General features: G+C 35.7%; 1 protein-coding gene across 1 annotated transcript in view; it reads left to right on the forward strand.

The window, feature by feature from the left end:
- Nucleotides 1-16,919, forward strand: part of LOC145766013 (uncharacterized) — a 33,962-nt gene extending 17,043 nt beyond the window's left edge. Inside the window, 5 exon segments of the mRNA XM_082577666.1 lie at nt 159-542; nt 545-893; nt 12,233-13,252; nt 14,387-14,390; nt 16,205-16,919. Coding sequence (XP_082433792.1) covers nt 159-542; nt 545-893; nt 12,233-13,252; nt 14,387-14,390; nt 16,205-16,919 — 2,472 coding nt within the window.
- The last annotated feature ends 4,028 nt before the right edge of the window (nt 16,920-20,947 follow it).

A 20,947-nucleotide genomic window follows, 5' to 3' on the forward strand; every position in this document is an offset into this window, starting at 1 on the left:
GCACCGGTAATGCATGCAACAAATCATTTTCAGATTCTAGTCGTTTGAATATTCATAAAAGAATTCACGCTTGTGACAAACCATACAAATGTAATGTACCGGTATGTGACAAGTCGTTTTCAACTCGTAGTAGTTTGATTCGTCACAAACGAACTCACACTGGTGAAAAGCCATACAAATGTACTGCATGTGACAAATCATTTTCTGAATCTAGTACTTTAAATGTTCATAACAGAATTCACACTGCTGAAAATCCATACATATGTGATGAATGTGACAAGCCGTTTTCAACTCGTAGTCGTTTGTTTCGTCACAAACGAATTCACACTGGCGAAAAACCATATGAATGTAATCTATGTGGCAAATCATTTTCTGATTCTAGTTATTTGAATCTTCATAAGAGAATTCACACTGGTGAAAAACCATACAAGTGTAATGTATGTTACAGGTCGTTTTCAACTCGTAGTCATTTGAATTTTCATGGACGAACCCACACTGGTGAAAAGCCATACAAGTGTAACGCATGTGACAAATCATACACATCTACTCATCTAGTGGTACTTTGATACGTCACAAACAAATTCACGCTGGTGAAAAGCCATACAAATGTAAAGCATGTTACAAGACATTTTCAACTTCTAGTATTTTATATGATCATAAGAGAATTCACACTAATGAAAAACCATATAAATGTAATGTATGTGACAAGTCATTTTCAAAATCTAGTAATTTGAATGATCATAAGAGAATTCACACTGGTGAAAAACCATATAAATGTAATGTATGTAACAAGTCATTTCCAACTTCTAGTACTTTGAATGCTCATAAGAGAATTCACACTGGTGAAAAACCATATGTATGTAGTGAATGTGGCAAGTCATTTTCATCTTCTAGTAATTTGAATAGTCACAAAAGAATTCACACTGGTTAAAAGCACATAAATATAATGTTTGTTTGTTTTATCCTTAATTTATATAGGAAAATAGCACCTATATTTGCTCTGCTTGGATTTTTTTTATCATAACCATCATGTGTGATCATATCAGCTACCCATAAACTATTTTACACCTGTGTAAATAAATGTGATTTGTGTTGAAAATCGTTTTCACTTTCATTTGAATCATTTCATTTTCAGGCAAATTTCCTCAAGTAAAAAAAAACGTTCAAATGTGATATTTTTGACTAGGCCTAATCAAGGATGGATCCAGCCTCTAATTTTTGGGGGGTGCCGCTGCAATCTATTTTCATTCATGGAGGTCCATCAGTGTGGCACTGTCAAAATGTGTCTCTGCTGTATTTGGCATACTGATAAGCGGATGCAACCTAATTCATACCATGAACAATTCGTACCGTCAGTTCGTACCTTGAAAAGATCGAGAAAAAAATTAAAAAAAGCCGAAGTCGCTGATCGCAGTTTCCGCAAACATTTTAAAATTTTCCGCAAACAAACACAAATTCTTAGGATCATTACCAGAAATTTTAAAATGTTTGCGGAAACTCCGATCAACCCTAACCCCCAACCCTTTTCAAATGTTTGCGGAAACTGCGATCAGCGACTTCGGCAAACTCTTAGGATCATTATCGGAAATTGTTAAATGTTTGCGGAAAAACGGAAACTGCGATCAGCGACTTCGGCTTTGTTCTATTTTTTCTCTTGATCTTTTCAGTTTGTTTGTTTGCAGAAACATCCTAACCCTTTTAAAATGTTTGCGGAAAATCCGATCAACACTAACCCCTTTTAAATGTTTGCGGAAAATCTGATCAACCCTAACTCTTTTTAAATGTTTGCGGAAACTGCGATCAGCAACTTTGGCAAACTCTTAGGATATTAGCAGAAATTTTTAAATGTTTGCAGAAACTGCGGAAAAACGGAAACTGCAATCAGCGATGTTCTATTTTTTTCTCTCGATCTTACCTAACCGATACCCTAACCCTTTTAAAATGTTTGTGGAAACTGCGATCAGCGACTTCGGCTTTTTTACTTTTTAGTCACGATCTTTTCAAGGTACGAACTGGCGGTACGAATTGTTCATGGTACGAATTAGGTTGCACCCCTGATAAGCATTCATGTTGTTAATACAGATGTAGTTGTTTAATATTAATAAAGACCCGAAAACGGAGAAAGTGTGCATGAAAAATCAAGTCTTAAAAACAAGCATGAATAAAAAACACTTATGGTATAACAAAATTCAAGAACGTGATGAAATTTTGGGAAATATTCTAAAGTTTAAAAACATGAGCAGTACAAAACACATGATTATTTCCATTGGTACACATTCCATAATCTACCCAGCATCAATTCTTTACATGCTGATATGAAATGCTAATGATCTATCAAAATATAAAGTAATAGTACTAGTAAATCTTAATACCATTAGTTTATTAAAATAATAGCAGTTTGAAAATTTTTGGGGGGGTGCGCATCCCCCACACCCCCCCCCCCCTTGGATCCATCCATGGGCCTAATCACTTTCACAATTTGACTACAGTAAAAATACCTTTTTCATTGACGAGAAACGCATAAAACATTCAGGGTAGGGTGATTCAAAAAAAAATTTTTTTTTTTTCATCATTCTCACCCCTTAGATATGTGATGCATCATGCAAAAACATGTATTCCAAAAGATTTTTGAAATCAGACAACATTTAGAGGTGGCACAGCCCATGCAAAATTTTCATAGTTTTCCTATATGCGATACACTACCATCGTCTTGACCAGGACCAGAGAAATTCTTAATCAAGATGCTAAGCGTAGAATATGGTATGTCAAAAACTGGGTAAATATTACAAGTACATGGCAGTAATTTCATAAACCAGAAAAAAGACTGCCTGAAAAAGTCATCACCTGGTCTTGCAGTTGCGTTAGATCGCACATGGGTCACTGACAGGAGATCCGTGTATATATCAGCAGAAACAGTGGCGGGGGTGGGTGAAGACCCTGCTCAATTCAGGCTAAGTTCTTCTACCATATCGACAAAAGTATCGACTAGACATTATGAATGAAATAAAAGATCAGTTCCATTCTAATGATTCTAAAACAGTGCAATGGGATGGCAAGCTCCTCGAAGATTTGGTAGGCAAGCAGCATGTGAAACGTTTACCAATACCAGTTTCCGGTCACAGCATTTCCAAGCTTCTCTGGGTACCGAAACTTGCTTCAGGAACTGGAGACATGATGGCAACTGCTGTTTTTAATGCATTTGAAGAATGGGAATAGTGCAAAAGTGAGGGCCATGTGCTTTGACACCACTGCCTCCAACACCGGCCAACACGCTGGTCGCTGGTGCATGCATTCTTTTGGAGCAGAAACTTGGGAAAAGTTTGCTTCACTTTGCTTGCAGACTGGGTTTTTTTTTTCGGTCATTTATCGGTCATTGATCGATTTTTTAGCAAAATGTCCGAAAAAAATATAGTTAATTCGGTCAAAATGTCCGAAAAAATACGTACGCGCTCAAATCGATTTTAGTGATTGCAAAGAAGCTTCTTGCGCCACTGTACGATTTCTTGTCAATCGGAAATACAAGACGTAGACTTAGTGTTTAAACGTTGATCCAATGTCTTATTATATGTGATAACGCAAATGCAGAAGTCAGTCTTCGAAATTTGCGTGGGCAATCGGCACTTGCCGAGGTGATTGCCGACGCAGATGCGTGAATGGCGCATTAGCGTTGGCAATAAAAATGCTGAGGCCACAGGAGCGCTTGTAAGGACCAAAAGATTACAAAAAAAAATAATTTTCTTGGACTACACCAGACTCTTACTATTGCTGGATGTTTTATTTGGGTTACTTCCTACTTCGCCGGCGCTTAGACACGTGCCCAGCTGAGAGAATTGAATCTTTCATAAAAATATCATCCTATTTGCATTGATTCAACGATGGTAGACGTCAAATTAGTCTAAGCATCTACTCCTTATCGCGCCTCGCGACTTTGTGTTGCTCGCAGTATCTCAATTGTGCCGAAATTATGTTAGTGTAAACGTAAATCTTTTCGCAGGGAAATTTGTTACTGGTACCTGGTTGAGCAACTAACGTTATTTTATGATAATTCAACGCCACTAGATGTCGAATTAATGTAAAACAAACGTAAATTTCTTATTGGGTACTGTTGTTACGCAATATAACCCGCCGGGAAAATTAAATCGATTTGTGTTGCCTCGAACATTGAATCAACCCAAAATTAACTTACTTTCCCCCCGTCAGTTATATAACGTTTATTACTTAACAGCGTGCGTATCGCGTTGCTCGCTTTATCGCTAGTTTTTGGTATTATTACATCACAATAAATCAAACAGTGCGGTCGTGATAGACTACTCTAGTATATATTTTGCTTTTCGCTTTACATGTTTTGGTACAATTTTTTCGTAATAAACGTTCACATGCAATTGCCGAGACAATTTCAACTTTTGCCGTTTGACCTTGACAATATTTTTGCAAAAATAAAAATATGTTAATTTCGAAGACTGAAAGTAACGTTTGTCTGTTCTAACTTTTCTCAGATAAAACACGACAACGTTTCTCAGCGAAACTTAATGTTGTAGCTAGTCAGGAAGTGCAAATTTTCGTTTGTATCAGCTACTTCAAAGGAAATATTTTCATCAGAAAAAATGACCGAAATAAATAAAAAAATGACCGAATTTTTTCAAGTCATTTCGGACAAATGACCGAAAAGTCTCAGCGAAAAAAAAAACCCAGCTTGCAGATATCACATTATGAAACTTATTTTGAAAGACACATTTGGAACAAAATCTGGTATGTCCTCTGCTCCAGACATACGCCTCTTCAAGCGGTTTCACGAAAAATGGAACTTTATTGATCAATCCAATTACCAACCAGGCCCAACTGATGCACATGTCAATAACTTCATCTAGCCAGTTTGTGCAGATCTGTTGACATTTGCAAATGAACAATTGTCTAAAAGACGCCCACGAGATGATTACCGAGACCTGCTGGAATTGCTTATAACTTTTTTAGGAGAACAACTTCACAATGGAATTGCCTTCCGCTGTCCATTTGCATTCCACCACGCTCGATGGATGTCAAGCCCAAGGTATTGTACTGTTACAAGATTTGGCTTTTTCACAGCCAATTTAAGCTGCCTAAGAAAGAAGATACTGGACTTCCAGATCTATGCCTCTTTGCTTCATTAGTACATACATGTGAAAGCATGGATTACTTGAATTTTGCCAGGTGAGGCTCCACGACAAGATCTTAATTTAATGAAATAGCTCTTAGTCTAAGGGTATAAACATATCTGCTCAGGTCTTTCAAAAGCTACTTCAAATAAACTTTCACACCACATATGTTACATGTCAGAAGAATTAGTGGTTCTGGCTTTTTTGATACCTCGGTGAGCTTGGAAACCAAGAGGAAAATGATGAGCTCTCTCAGAATGCAACAAAACCTGGAAGGCAAAAAAACAACCTCCGTCCAGAATTGCTGAAAAAGAGCTGCAGGACTTTGTGTCAAGACACTATGGAAATTTTCCATAAGCTTGACATTCCACATGAGCTCCTTTCATTAGATCCGACTAGTTGGGGTGACAGAGATGATTATGCCAAAGCTAAAACACAGGTGCTGGCTCTAAAAGTGGTTGCGGTAACGATCATGTCAAACAAGGTGTGACCCTGGTACAGCGGTTTAACAAGCTGCTTTCGAAGACTGAAGAGCAATTTCAGTTTCTTCTTCAAGAGGTGACTGAGCAACAAAAAAACTTTCCAGATAGTGGAAGAATACCATTGAGACAGATTGAAAAACAATAATGTGCATAAACTTTGTGATAACGACTGAACACATTCTACATTACAAAATAACATTTCTGCATTCATTGAATCTTTGTAAATATTTGATGACTTTTAAAGACAGTGTTTTTGATATTTATCAACTATTATTGATGCAACAAAAATGCGAATTTTTTGTTGTTTGTTTTGTGTGTGTTAATTTGTCAGGCTGTATTCTAGCTTTATATAGTTTTTTTAGCATGTATTTGTGTTTTAGGTGTTGTTCTTCCTTTGTGAAATATTGTGAATCAGTAAATCCACCATTTCAATGACATAATAATATTTTATGTTATTTTTTAATAAATTTCATCCAATTTGCAAAAATTGAAACTGGATGTGCCACCACTAATCCTTTAGGTAGGACAAATTTTTTTTATGTATCATATTATTGCTTTACTCATCACACTTTTAGGAGGTGAGAGTTAAAAATTTCAAAAAAAAATTTTTTTTTATCGATTTTGAATCACCCTAATACAGGGTGCAGATAAAGTCCCTGGACTGCTTTAAAGTGTAATATTTCTGTAAATAGTTAATAAAATCGCAAAATATTTTAATGTTGTATTGCAAAGACAGTAACTAACAATCGTACAAAGTTTTATTCAATATGTCCTCCTCTGGCCTGAATAATAGGCTCAAGTCTACTCCTGAAACTCCCTACCGCTTTACATAGGGTTTCTTGGGGTATTTTGCTCCATGCTTTTTTGAAAGAGCACTTCAACGCCTCAACTGAGTCATGGGATGAAGCACAGGCATTTGCTCCCAAAATGGTCCAAACACAAAAGTCCATTGGATTCAGGTGTGGTGATGAGGGTGACCGAACTTCCTTGCTCCAGAAATGAGGAAAATGGTTCTGGCACTATTCCTGGGTTTTCTTGGACATGTGGGATGGCTCACCGTCTTGTTGGAATGTGAATGGCTTCCTTTTGAAGTGTTTCTTAGCCTCTGCAAGGGCAGGAGTCAAACTTGTCTCAATGTATGAATTGGTGTTAACGTAAGCGCCTGGTAGAACAAAAATGAGAAGAGACTTCCAGGTTTTGGAGAAGGTGGCCCACACCATGACAGAAGACGGTTTCTGGCGCATGAAAACTTTTTTTATGGAGTCAGGAATGTCTGCAGAAGACTTAGCAAGAATACGATCATTTTGTTGGTTTCACACTGCTTCGACATTGAACAATTTTTCATCTGAGAAAATGATTTCTCCTGTGTCCGTACCTGACTTCATTTTGTTCAGATGAATTTTAGCTCGAGCGAGTCTCTTTTCTTTTTGGAGGTGTGTGAGGTGTTGGCAAGTTTGCGTTTTGATGGGGAGCAACTTCCCACTTCGAGTGCGATCTTCGGCACTGTTCAGTTCTTTAAGCCTGCTTACAGTGTGATAAACTGTTGATTTTGGTGCTTCAAGAAGTTTTATTATCTCTGAATTGGTCTTGCCTGCTCAATGATAGCTGCACGTTTATCACTCATACTTGAAAATAAAGCTAAATTATGATAAACTGATGACATATTCTGAAAGATAAGGTTTGATACTATAAATATGCACTATCAAACACTTACTAATTCTATTCAATTAAAATGTCTGCAACTCTGCATATAGGACAAGATAATTACAAATTATTCACATGAAGTTTACTTTGCAAAACGAATTCTTGTAAGTTAACCTGTACAATACATTTAAGCGACTAAAAACAGAAGCGCAACTAAAATATTAACGCTTTACTTGCAAACATAGCACGGTGCATGAAGATTGCGCTTCTTCATTCTTCTTCAATTGCTTTTTTTTCTGAAGTGGGGTCCTTCCGATGTATAAAATTCGAACCACATCATGCGCGTTCAGTCAGTGTGAAGTCATTTTGATGTAATGTTTTTTCAGAAATATTTTCAGAAATAGCAGTTTCAGAAATATTTTGTTGTGTTCGAAAACATATTTTGTAACATACAGTCAACAAAACAATAGGGTTTTGTGTTGCTGCTAATGTTAGAACAAGCGTCAGAACATGATACAGTTTGAATATTTCCAAACTAAACTTACGTGTACTTTGTTTAGTGTCCTATAAATGCTTAGAAATTATTCTGTTCTGTGAACTGATTTATTTTTTTCTTCATAATAAACAACTAGTTGAATAATTTCACAATGGTGAAAGGTATAACCACTTGAGAGTAATGCGATTACACCAGGAAACAATAGTCCAGCCGGAGACTTCTCCGCGATAGTCGATGAAAAAGTAAAGCAATAGACACAAAAGGAAATTGAATAAAAGCGCATTGTGCTGCCTCATGGGGGTTCCTCAATATCCTAGCAAGCAATAATGCGACGAAAAATACTGCGAGTGATCAAATTAAATACGCACAGTAAGGAGAGTTTCGAAAAATTAATTACGCACTTAACGTGAACTGATGTCTGAGCTTGTTACGTTGACTTTGGCGCCGTTTTGCCTCTGCGCCATTTTGTCTCTGCGCCGTTTTGCCTCTGCGCCTTTTTGTCTCAGCGCCGTTTTGTTCGCGCCTTAATGTCCTGCTTCGTGAAAACTTCAACTCCAAGACATTTTTGAACATTACTCCACAAACTTGTGATGGATCTTACAAATGCACATATTGTGAAGCAAATTTTAAATTTAAGAGTGAATTGAATATTCATCAACGTATTCACTAGGGTGATTCAAAAAAATTTTTTTTTAAAATTTGATCAGTTTGGTTGTTTAGACCTGTGCATTTTGGACACAAAAAACACCTCGTCAAGTCTCAGGTCAATCGGTCGACATTTGACGCCCTAGAAGTGGACCCCTTTTTTGCCCGGGGCTCGAAAAGGGTATTTTTGCTGTATCTCGGTAACCACTTGAGGTAGAAGGCTGGGACTAGGCTTAAAATGATCAGAATACATAACTTCCTATCTAACTTTAAGAGGAACATAGGGTCTATCTAGCTTATTTTCTTTATAAATCCCCTAAAACCGTTTTTAGGTCCTTCGAAGGGGCAAAAATGGTCAAAATTCATGAAACCAGCGCACTTAGAGAGAATTTTGGTGATGTTTGGAATTTTGGTTGAAAGCCAAATAGAGATTCATTACTAAAAGAAATGTTTTGATACCATATGATATGTTCCCTTTCACATGTATAGAAAAAGGGCATTGATAACACACAAATTATACAACTGTTAGGTACTGGTAAAACGTATTTAAATAAGAGATATAAAACGTTTAAAAAAAATTAAGATTAGCAGTTTCATGTGTTCAGTTTATCAAGATGGTGTTTGCTCAGTATAAGGACGTTCACCATTTAAAGTCTTTCAGGAACTTTTTACTAGTAGTGTTAGCTTTTTTTGATGTCAAGGACTGTTTAGCTGCTTTTCTGACTTGACAACGATAAGCATAGGTAAGTTTGATAGCTTCGTTGATACCAGCTTCACTTTTATGGGCAGATTGTCTCAGTTCAATGTTAGTCACCATACCAAGAACTCTTTCAACAACATCATTTGTGCAGGGTATGTTCTGCAGAAGGCTTTGGAATAAAGCAAATTCTTCCATTTCACTCCACAATCTTGGATTGCTCCATGTCAAGCACTCAAATTGTGGCAAAACTTTGAATAATTTAAAAGAGTCACTTCCAATGAGATCAGGGAGTCGAGTAGACTTTTTTAACACAGGCATCTGCACCAAACCTTTCCTAATGACAGCACGTTTAGAACTTGACCTGTATGATTGTAATTTTTTCCACATTTGTACTTTAGTTGTCAATGGAACTCGATCACTCGCAAATGCTAATACAACATGACGTTCTGTAAGGTACCATAAATGTGAGTTCAGCTTGTTCTGTGCAGCAACAGACATATAGAAGAGATTAGGATATGTGGATATTTCTCCTTTGGATGCATGTATAACTTCATTAATACCGTTCCACATTTCCAAATCGTTGACTGCTGCATCAAAGGTATTTGGTGATTTAAACCAGTACTTGACATAAAACATGGTCAAAAATGAAGCAAGTGAATATATATTGTCAAGGTAACTGCAATGTGTAAAGCCTGTTACCTGAGACAATTGACATCTAAAAAGAGCAATTTGTATGGTGTAGATGACCTTGGCCATCCAACGTGCATGGTGGAATGTACCAGGAGCTTTGAAAGTGAAGTTGTACTCCTGAGGAAAAGCACCACCTAGGAACAGAACAGATAACTCAGCCAGTTTTCTGTAATCCTCACGAATAATTTTGCTATCTTCAAGCCATTTGTAAAGAAAATCGAGCACTGTCTCTTTGATACCATACAGTTTTCTGCTTTTTGAAGTAAATATATCATAATTTGCTGTGACAATTTCGTTCCAGACTTTCGCAAAGTTTTTGAATACTGCTTCGTAGGGAGATTCAGTATTACCATAAACAACAGTAGCTGCTCCACCGCATACCAACTCCATTACATGGTGTCGACATGCCATTTGTAAAATACTATGTCCTATATGATTTTGAAGTTGAACAGTAATTCCAGTTTTGTATCCAGTCTTCACTGCAGTAGTGTCAAACACGACACCCAAAATGCGTTCTTTACAAAAACCAACTGTTTCCAATGACTCAATCACTTGTTTAGTTTCTTTTGTTGATCCACCATGGCCTGTAATGTTGATAACATCCACCAGCACTTTTTCATCATCATTCAAGCAATGCAGTACTACAGCAAGAACTGGCTTGTTTTTCCCAGTGTGAGCCTTCTTCTTGATTGTTTTGCCGTCCCAGTGGAGCATCCAAACAGCTTTTTCATTTTGCAGCAATTCAGTATTATCATCATTGATATATGCAATACGTTTTCTTTTCGAGCATGTTTTTTGTATCGAAGAATAGTTGATTGTGACAATGCAACATCATCAATATCTCCACCTGAAGCTTGAACTAAACATGCTGTGTATTTCAGTTGTTGTCGAGTACTAATACCATCAATTTCAGCTTGTAAACTTGCCCTTTTCAATGCTTCTTTACCAAAAGTCACTGTTGCAGTCTTCTTTTTTGCTACTGGAACATAATCATCAGATTCATCACATGATGAGATAGATGCTTCATATTCAGAGGAAAAGATAGCATTGAAAACTTTGGGTGGGCTAGATGAAGTTGAAGCAACATCAGTTTGGCTATTGACAAATCTTAGTCTTTTAGAGTTTCTTTCATCTCGTTGTTTCTTAGCGGATGCAAGAGCCTTATCTTGAGGGCCAATACCTCCATACCTATCATTGCCAACAAGTACATGCAATCATGCATATCCATCAAGTATTTCAAGTCAGTTTGAAACTTTTGTTTAGCAGACAAGTCTTGAGTTTGCACAGCAGATTCACTGAGATACTTCTCATATGTGATTGGTACAACACGAAAAGTCATTTCACAATCTTTGATGAAATCATTCTGCTTGTTATTGATAGAGTCTGTCATCTTCTTAGTTCTATTAACAATTTTATTGTGATCTTGGGTGAGTTGTTTCCATCTTTTATCAATATTCAAAATGTCAAGGACCAGTTCATGCTCTCTCTTACATTTGTATCCTGCTCGAATCCACCATTTTTGTACTTCCACCACAGTTTCCTTTGCTGAATCCTTTAAAGAAGACTGCCTGCTTGTCTCAAGTTGGTGATGTTTGTGACGAGAGCTGCAGTTAAATAAGACATCTTCAACTGTTGGAGGTAGTGATCCAACATATGAAAAATCAGTAGCATTTAGACATCGATCGAATGGCCATAAGCGGGTTTCTGTTCTTGTTTCCATTGCCACCAGATTTTCAGGTTTTAGAAATCAAATACTTCAAGTTAATTACTTTCAAATTAATATACAGCCTGAGCAAATGAAAACAAATATATTTAAAGTTTATTGAAATTATAATTAAGTATAAACATGGCAATAGGGGGTTGGTTTGTATCACGTCGTTGTGAATTTGACTAAAAAATCAGTTTATTAAGGTTTATGAAGAAAATAAGCTAGATAGACCCTATGTTCCTCTTAAAGTTAAATAGGAAGTCATGTATTTTGGTCATTTTAAGCCTAGTCCCAGCCTTCTACCTCAAGTGGATACCAAGATACAGCGAAAATACCCTTTTCGAGCCCCGGGCAAAAAAGGGGTCCACTTCTAGGGCGTCAAATGTCGACCGATTGACCTGAGACTTGACGAGGTGTTTTTTGTGTCCAAAATGCACAGGTCTAAACAACCAAACTGATCAAATTTAGAAAAAAGTTTTTTTTGAATCACCCTAGTATTCACACTGGTGAAAAACCATATAAATGTAAAATATGTTGTAGGCCTAAACGTTTTCATGTTTTATCAATTTAGATTGTCATAAACGAATTCATGCCAGTGAAAAAACGTATAAGAATAATGCATGTTATAAATCATTTTCAAGTTCTTATAATTATAATTGGAATGCTAATAAGAGAATTCACACTGGCGAAAAACCATATAATACAAACGTAATGCATACAACAAATCATTTTCAGATTCTAGTCGTTTGAATGTTCATAAAAGAATTCACGCTTGTGACAAACCATACAAATGTAATGTACCGGTATGTGACAAGTCGTTTTCAACTCGTAGTAGTTTGATTCGTCACAAACGAACTCACACTGGTGAAAAACCATACAAATGTGCTGCATGTGACAAATCATTTTCTGAATCTAGTACTTTAAATGTTCATAACAGAATTCACACTGCTGAAAATCCATACATATGTGATGTATGTGACAAGCCATTTTCAACTCGTAGTCATTTGTTTCGTCACAAACGAACTCACACTGGCGAAAAACCATATCAGTGTATTCTATGTGGCAAATCATTTTCTGATTCTAGTTATTTGAATCTTCATAAGAGAATTCACACTGGTGAAAAACCATACAAATGTAATGTATGTTACAGGTCGTTTTCAACTCGTAGTCATTTGAATTTTCACGGACGAACCCACACGGGTGAAAAGCCATACAAGTGTAATGCATGTGACAAATCATACACATCTAGCGGTACTTTGATTCATCACAAACGAATTCACACTGGTGAAAAAACATACAAATGTAAAACATGTTACAAGTCATTTTCAACTTCTAGAATTTTAAATGATCATAAGAGAATTCACACTGATGAAAAACCATATAAATGTAATGTATGTGACAAGTCATTTTCAAAATCTAGTAATTTGAATGATCATAAGAGAATTCACACTAGTGAAAAACCATACAAATGTAATGTATGTAACAAGTCATTTTCAACTTCTAGTAATTTGAATGATCATAAGAGAGTTCACACTGGTGAAAAACCATATAAATGTAATCTATGTAACAAGTCATTTTCAACTTCTAGTAATTTGAATGCTCATAAGAGAATTCACACTGGTGAAAAACCATATAAATGTAATGTATGTAACAAGTCATTTTCAACTTCTAGTACTTTGAATGCTCATAAGATAATTCACACTGGTGAAAAACCATATGTATGTAGTGAATGTGGCAACTCATTTTCATCTTCTAGTAATTTGAATAGTCACAGAAGAATTCACACTCGTTCAAAACACATAAACATATTGTTTGTTTGTGTTGTCCTTAATTTATATAGGAAAATAGTCACCTATCTTTGCTCTGCTTGGATTTTTTATCATATATAACTATCATCAGCTACCCATGAACTATTTTACACCTGTGCAAATAAATGTGATTTGTGTTGAAAATCGTTTTCACTTTCATTTGAATCATCTCAGGCAAATTTCCACGAGTAAAAAAAAACATTTAAATGTGTTGACTAGGCCTAATCACTTTCACAATTTGACTACAGTAAAAATACCTTTTTCATTGACGAGAAACGCATAAAACATACAAGGTGCGGACAAAGTCCTTGGACTGCTTCACAGTGTAATATTTCTGTGAATAGTGAATAAAATCGCAAAATATTTTAATCTATTGCGAAGACAGTAACTAACAATCGTACAAAGTTTTATTCAATATGTCCTTCTCTAGCCTGAATAACAGGCTCAAGGCTACTTCTGAAACTCCCTACCGCTTTACATAGTGTTTCTTGGGGTATTTTGCTCCATGCTTTTTTGAAAGAGCACTTCAACGCCTCAACTGAGTCATGGGATGAAGCACAGGCATTTGCCTCCAAAATGGTCCTAACATAAACGTCCATTGGATTCAGGTCTGGTGATGAGGGCGACCGAACTTCTTGCTCAAGCAATGAGGAAAATGGTTCTGGCACTATTCCTGGGTTTTCTTGGACATGTGGGATGGCTGACCGTCTTGTTGGAATGTGAATGGCTTCCTTTTGAACTGTTTCTTAGCCTCTGCAAGAGCAGGAGTCAAACTTGTCTCAATGTATGAATTGGTGTTAACGTAAGCGCCTGGTAGAACAAAAATGAGAAGAGACTTCCAGGTTTTGGAGACAGTGGCCCACACCATGACAGAAGATGGTTTCTGGCACATGAAAACTTTTATCATGGAGTCAGGAATGTCTGCAGAAGACTTAGCAAGAATACGATCATTTTGTCGGTTACACACTGCTTCGACGTTGAACAATTTTTCATCTGAGAAAATGATTTCTCCTGTGTCCGTACCTGACTTCATTTTGTTCAGATGAATTTTAGCTCGAACGAGTCTCTTGTCTTTTTGGAGGTGTGTGAGGTGTTGGCAAGTTTGCGTTTTGTTGAGGAACAACTTCAGATCGGTTTTAACGATCTTCCTGATGGTCTTTTCATTCACATCCATTTCGCGAGGCATTTTCCTCATGGATCTCTTGGGATTGCGGTGGATTCTAGCTCGAACCGCATTAATGACCTTTGTGGTACGAGAAGTTCGGGGTTTCCCACTTCGAGCGCGATCTTCGGCACTGTTCAGTTCTTCAAGCCTGCTAACAGTGTGATAAACTGTTGATTTTGGTGCTTCAAGAAGCTTTATTATCTCTGAATTGGTCTTGCCTGCTCAATGATAGCTGCACGTTTATCACTCATACTTGAAAATAAAGCTAAATTATGATAAACTGATGACATATTATTAATTCTATTTAAGGACATAGTAAATTAAAAGTTAATTTTAGTCCAAGGACTTTGTCCGCACCCTGTATTATAATTGTCATAATTTCCGTGCTATGTTCTTTGAATAGTCATAACAATTTCATACATCTTCAAAGCTTTTCCATTTTAATGTGTGATTGTGTATGGTCGACGTAGCGATTCAGAAGTTACTGTGGTCAAGAAGTTACCACCGCTTGTGAACTGAGTATAAGCAAAAGTTTTGTTTTTGTTGGAAAACGTCAGTCACAAATGTGAGCACAAAGTTGTTTGGATGAGCACAAAGTTGATATTTGGGCAGAAATTGCAGAAAGACAAACGTGAAGCTCTTGTAATTCAAATTAATGAATTTCTTGAGGAGCAACTGACAATCGTTCACATAACACTAGTTGCAAATCACTGACCTAGCCAACCAACATCATTGTTTTAAGATCGACTGTAATTTTCATAGAATGTTACGGCATAAGAACGGTGTACAAAAAAGTAACTTTTACAGTGTCCTTAACTTGGATAATTTTGCATAGCAGTGAAGCAATGTCTAAGGGCTTTCCACTAGGTTTCAGAACTTAGATGTTGATGCGATGTTAAATTGTCCAGAAGCGAAAATCTCTATAACAAACCTTTCAACTATTCGTGAACATGATTAGAAAATCTGTGCAAGAAGCAATGAGTGCGGCTATTGTTTTTCTCATTCCTTGTTGGTTTTAAAATATCAAACGACTATGACGTACATCATTTTCTTGTTCATATTTTCATTCCCCCTCCGGCCTCCATGATATGTAATCCATCCTACCACTCCAGGAAGGTCAAATGATTTAAAACAGCTCCTTTACTGTCAGTTGTTTGAATCATAATGCATACTGTGTTTATCTCTATGCAAAATTGTTGGAGTAACGAAGTGTTCATGATTTCTTTGTGTTTGATTGAGGTTTTATCAAACAACATGACCATACTTAAAGTTATAAACCAAGTTTTTCACCCTTTAAGTTTCACTTTAGTTATGTTGTCACTTGGCTAATTACATGTATTAACTTTTCAGATTAGGTATCATTGTAATCTAGCATGTTTTTTCAACTGTTTGATACTAATTTTGTTTGGTCAAGGTTTGACAATTAAAAACATTTCCTCCTTGATTATTGAATATGAATCAACATGAAAATATATCTGTGAAAGTTGAAATTCCTGAAGTCATTGAACTGTTTCAACCCAACAAGGAAGAAGACATAATGTTGTCACATGAAAACTTCAACTCCAAGATCTTTGAGGACATTACTCAACAAACTTATGATGGATCTTACAAATGCACATATTGTGAAGCGAATTTTAAATTTAAGAGTGAATTGAATATTCATCAACGCATTCACACTGGTGAAAAACCATGCAAATGTAATGTATGTGACAAGTCATTTTCAACTTCTGGTAGTTTAAACGTTCATAAGAGAATTCACACTGGTGAAAAACCATACAAATGCAACATATGTGACAAGTCATTTTCAGCTTCTAGAAGTTTGATTGATCATAAGAGAATTCACACTGGTGAAAAACCATACAAATGTAGTGTATGTAACAAGTCATTTTCAACTTCTAGTACTTTAAATGGGCATAAGAGAATTCACACTGGTCAAAAACCATACAAATGTAATGTATGTGACAAGTCTTTTTCAACTTCTAGTCATTTGAATGCTCATAAGAGAATTCACACTGGTGAAAAACCATACAAATGCAACGTATGTAACAAGTCATTTTCAACTTCTAGTACTTTAAATACGCATAAGAGAATTCACACTGGTGAAAAACCATATAAATGTAATGTATGTAACAAGTCTTTTCCAACTTCTAGAAATTTAAATGCTCATAAGATAATTCACACTGGTGAAAAACCATATGTATGTAGTGTATGTGCCAACTCATTTTCCTCTTCTAGTAATTTGAATAGCCATAAGACAATTCACGCTGGTGAAAAATCATATAAATGTGATGTATGTAAGAAGTCATTTTCATCTTTTAGTATTTTGAATGCTCATAAGAGAATTCACGCTGGTGAAAAACCATATGAATGTAATGTATGTAACAAGTCATTTTCATCTTTTAGTATTTTGAATGCTCATAAGAGAATTCACTCTGGTGAAAAACCATAATTATGTATGTAGTGTATTTGCCAACTCATTTTCCTCTTCTAGTAATTTGAGTAGCCATTAGAGAATTCACGCTGGTGAAAAACCATACAAATGTAATGTATGTGACAGGTCATTTTCAACTGTTAGTATTTTAAATGATCACAAGAGAATTCACACTATGATGCACCAAACGCCCCTATGTCATCCTACTAAATAGCATTTATTGTTTAAATGTAATTCATATGACAAATCATAATTATAATATGTTCTTATTAAAAAAAAATTTTCACAAGACAAGAAATGGTGTGTAATGCCATCTCCCAGTTTTTTACACTTTTTATATATGTGAAATAGAATGTATATAGCGGCACAAAAAAATCAAAATCAGGGTTGTATTTTTCAAGATGTCGCCCAATAAAAAATATGCTTATTAATTGTCACACCTGAGCGATTTCATTGTTTTTACTTTTTTTTCAAGATCTAGTAGTTTAGGAAAACAGTGAAAATTGGTTTTCTACCATTTTTGTGGTAAAGGAATTCAAAAATGTTGTCTTTGAAATGATTGACACAAACCAAATATCAAAAAATTTGAATTTAACTTTTTGTTAAGCAAGCTACCACCAGGAGGCGCCCCAGGAATGGTGACAAGAAAAAAAAATGAAAATCAAGAATCTGTGTTGAACTGCCAATCCAATAAACATTAGGAAAACTGGGCCCCAGCTTGTTTTAAGGTGCTATAATGCTGAAATAATAATAAAAAACAACCAATCCAGTGACGCATCACCACAGCAAAAAATGGTATAACACTAGTTACAACTTACAGATAAATATATAATAGACCATGTAAGATTCACAGTTCACACACATATGAAGAGCTTGTTTCCAAAACCGCTTACATCCACTTTCGGTGATTTCGAGAAAACCATGAAAAACGTTTATGCGCGAAAGTGGTTTTGGAAGAAAACGCAATTTTTAGTGTCGAATTTGAAGCAGAAAGAGAATTTTTTCGAAAAAAAGGAATGGATAGTAGGTATATACCTGTGGTAACTAATACTCTACCTAATGACACTCTAAACTCAAGTTTGGTAAAAGTGGCGCCTAAGCGGTTTTGGAACTGGGCTCTTCATATTATAAAGACAGACACTATTACACAGTCTGATTACATACATATTCATAGTGTTTTGGCCAACAACAACTAAATATTTTCTATATCAATTAATTTTAGACACATTTACTTGCACTGCTTAGTATCATGAAATGATGCTTAAATTGTGCCACAGTAGTACCACAACAAATTCACTAGGTAGCTTGTTCCATGCTTCTATCATTATTTAAGAAGAAATATTTTCTTAAATCCAAATTAACATTTTTATGTATGTAGCTTGTAAAATTGACCTCTTGTTTGTGTTCAAGCTTTATTTTCACAGCAAAAAACTTCTTGAGCGGATAAGTAGCCTACCTCATAAAACAACTACTCAATTTAATATGTTATGAAATGCATATATATGCGCTTGCTGTATTTCTAAAGTACAATTCAGGTTACAAACTAGCATGAGCTGTAAGTCAAGACATAAGTGTATTGTCCTAACTTTCTTGATTAGGAACATGACAGTCTAACCGGTGTTCTCTTCTAACTGCTTACCAAAACTTCATCTTGTTTTGAAACTCTGTTTTTCCTATCCTTTAAAGTTTTTTCTTGTAATTGTCTTTTCTATATGAATTTCAAAAACTTCATCATTACAGGTTTAACTCAGTTTATAACAGGGTTGTTGGTATTCTACCCGACCCAAAAAAACCCGGGTGGGTTTTTTTAATAAAACGCACTTAAAAAAACCCAAAAAAACCCATAAAAAAACCCAGAGCATCATATTTGTCCAGTTTTTATTGGAAAATTAAAAAAATTTACAAAAACACAACAAGACACTTACAACAAACTTTAAATTAGGACTTAAGGATGTGATTGTGAAGTAATTTCCAAGAATAAACTGAAAACGTAGTGGATATTGCACAGTACACAAAAATCAAGTAATGTCACTTTGTGTATACTACACTAAAACTCATTTATGCAAGAAGGCCTTATAGTTAAATTGGTGAAAGTCTACTGTAGTCTGTATATATGATGTGAAATGCAATTTAGGAGGCTATTTACCAATTACAGATTCTGGTTCTAACGCATGGCTGTTTCAGAGCATTTGCCTAATTGGCCACGCAATCGCTCAATTGCTCATCCATTACTATATATAATATATATATAAATGATAAAAAATATTTAAACATGATGGCATAAATGCTCCTTGCCTTCAAATCTAAACAAATGATGCAATAATGTGATTTCTACCACGGTAGCATCAACTTGGTATAATATAGAAATCAGTGGATGATGCAACATCCAACTTGATCTTGAAACTAATGGATGATGCAACATTCAAGCAACAACAGCCCTAGTGCATTATTTTATTGAGTTATGCAAGCATGTACTGTGAGTGAAAGGCACTTCACTCGTAAAAAGTAGTTTTGAGGTGAAATAAGCATGAATCTACTTTTTTTGCATCTTATTTAAAAAAACCCAAAAAAACCCGGGTTTTTTTAAAAAAACCCGGGCGGGTTGGGCTTTTTTAAAAAAACCCGGGTTTTTCTCAACCCTGGTTTATAATGATTGAAACTATGTGACAATTGGATAGCTACACTTTTCATTTGAATTGCTGCCAGGTAGACTAATTCATTTCATCTTGAGTGAGTTTGTACTGCCTCCCATCAGGGTTGGTAAAAAATTAAAATTTTGAAATTCAAATCGGGCACCTTCTCGCATCATGTCAATACCTGAAAAAATAATCCTGTAAAATTTTTGGGGCAACTGAAAACATTTTTAAGGTTGCTACCTACTTTGAAAATTTCACGGAATACACTAATAGCAATACGGGATTACATGATAGGAATATAATGACAAAATTAATTAGTTCAGTGTTGACAGATGACCAGAATGTTATTAGTTATTGCATCAATGTAGACTTATTTCTATCTGGATACAGTTGTCTGAAGTTTTGGACTGTCATGAGGAGGAACTATTTTTGCTCTTTGTCATTGGTGTGCAGAAAATTGTATTCGCTCATCACGCTCAAATTTGTATTCACCACACCACATTCAGTTATGTCATTCAGAACTTTCATGCCAAGTAGAGTTGATTTTGTAGCAATATAGGTGTGATTGAGTTCCTAAAGAGGTGGGTCTTGACTCAAAGTCAAAATGCAGTTCAGTAATTTTTTTAAATGGTGTGGTGTTTGCTGTGATGAAGTCCTGCAGTTCTTTCCTATTGACAGTCATCAAGTCTACAATGGAACGTTTAGAAGGGTTCTCAAATCTTGGACTTTTCAAAGCCTTTACCACTTTCAGTTTTATGCTTTCTACTTTCTTTTTGCACAAAGAGAAAATGCATGTCTAGAGCTAATCACGCAACCAACAGCTATGTCTAATAGTAGTAATAGGCCTGTTACCTAAAAATACCATAAACAGACATAACTAAGCAACAACACTACATTTAACATTATAAAAACAAAAAACAACAAGCGAACGTTTTCGGCTAGTCATATAGCCCTTTTCAAGCCTATAAGAAAAAATACATTATTGAAAGAAATGCTAAAGAATCATATAGTATCACAGCAAAAAAAATATGGTCAAATCTAAATATTTGAGAAACTGCCTCGCTCACACAAAATGATAACTGAAAATTACACAGCGCAACGGGTCAAGTATTTCAGAGGTAAAATTAATTGATTGTTCAGACAAGGACTCAGGCAGATTACGCAAGAATGACAGAAGCACAAGAGATAGTGGCACAAAACAAAGTAATGCGAAAAGCACAAGACGTGATAATTTAATCAAAAAACTGTTAAAAGGTAAGAAGCTCCTCAAGCAAATAATTGCCTGTTGAGCCCTGGGTTTAAAGATTTGATGATCAATGCCTCATGAATTTTGGTTTCGAAATTCGGACAAACACTTACGTACAATTTTGAAAGACTGCAATGACGGTTTATTATTTGAGCACGATTGGC

The sequence above is a fragment of the Aplidium turbinatum genome, chromosome 3 (genome assembly GCF_918807975.1).
Source record: "Aplidium turbinatum chromosome 3, kaAplTurb1.1, whole genome shotgun sequence".
NCBI classification, from domain to species: domain Eukaryota; kingdom Metazoa; phylum Chordata; class Ascidiacea; order Aplousobranchia; family Polyclinidae; genus Aplidium; species Aplidium turbinatum.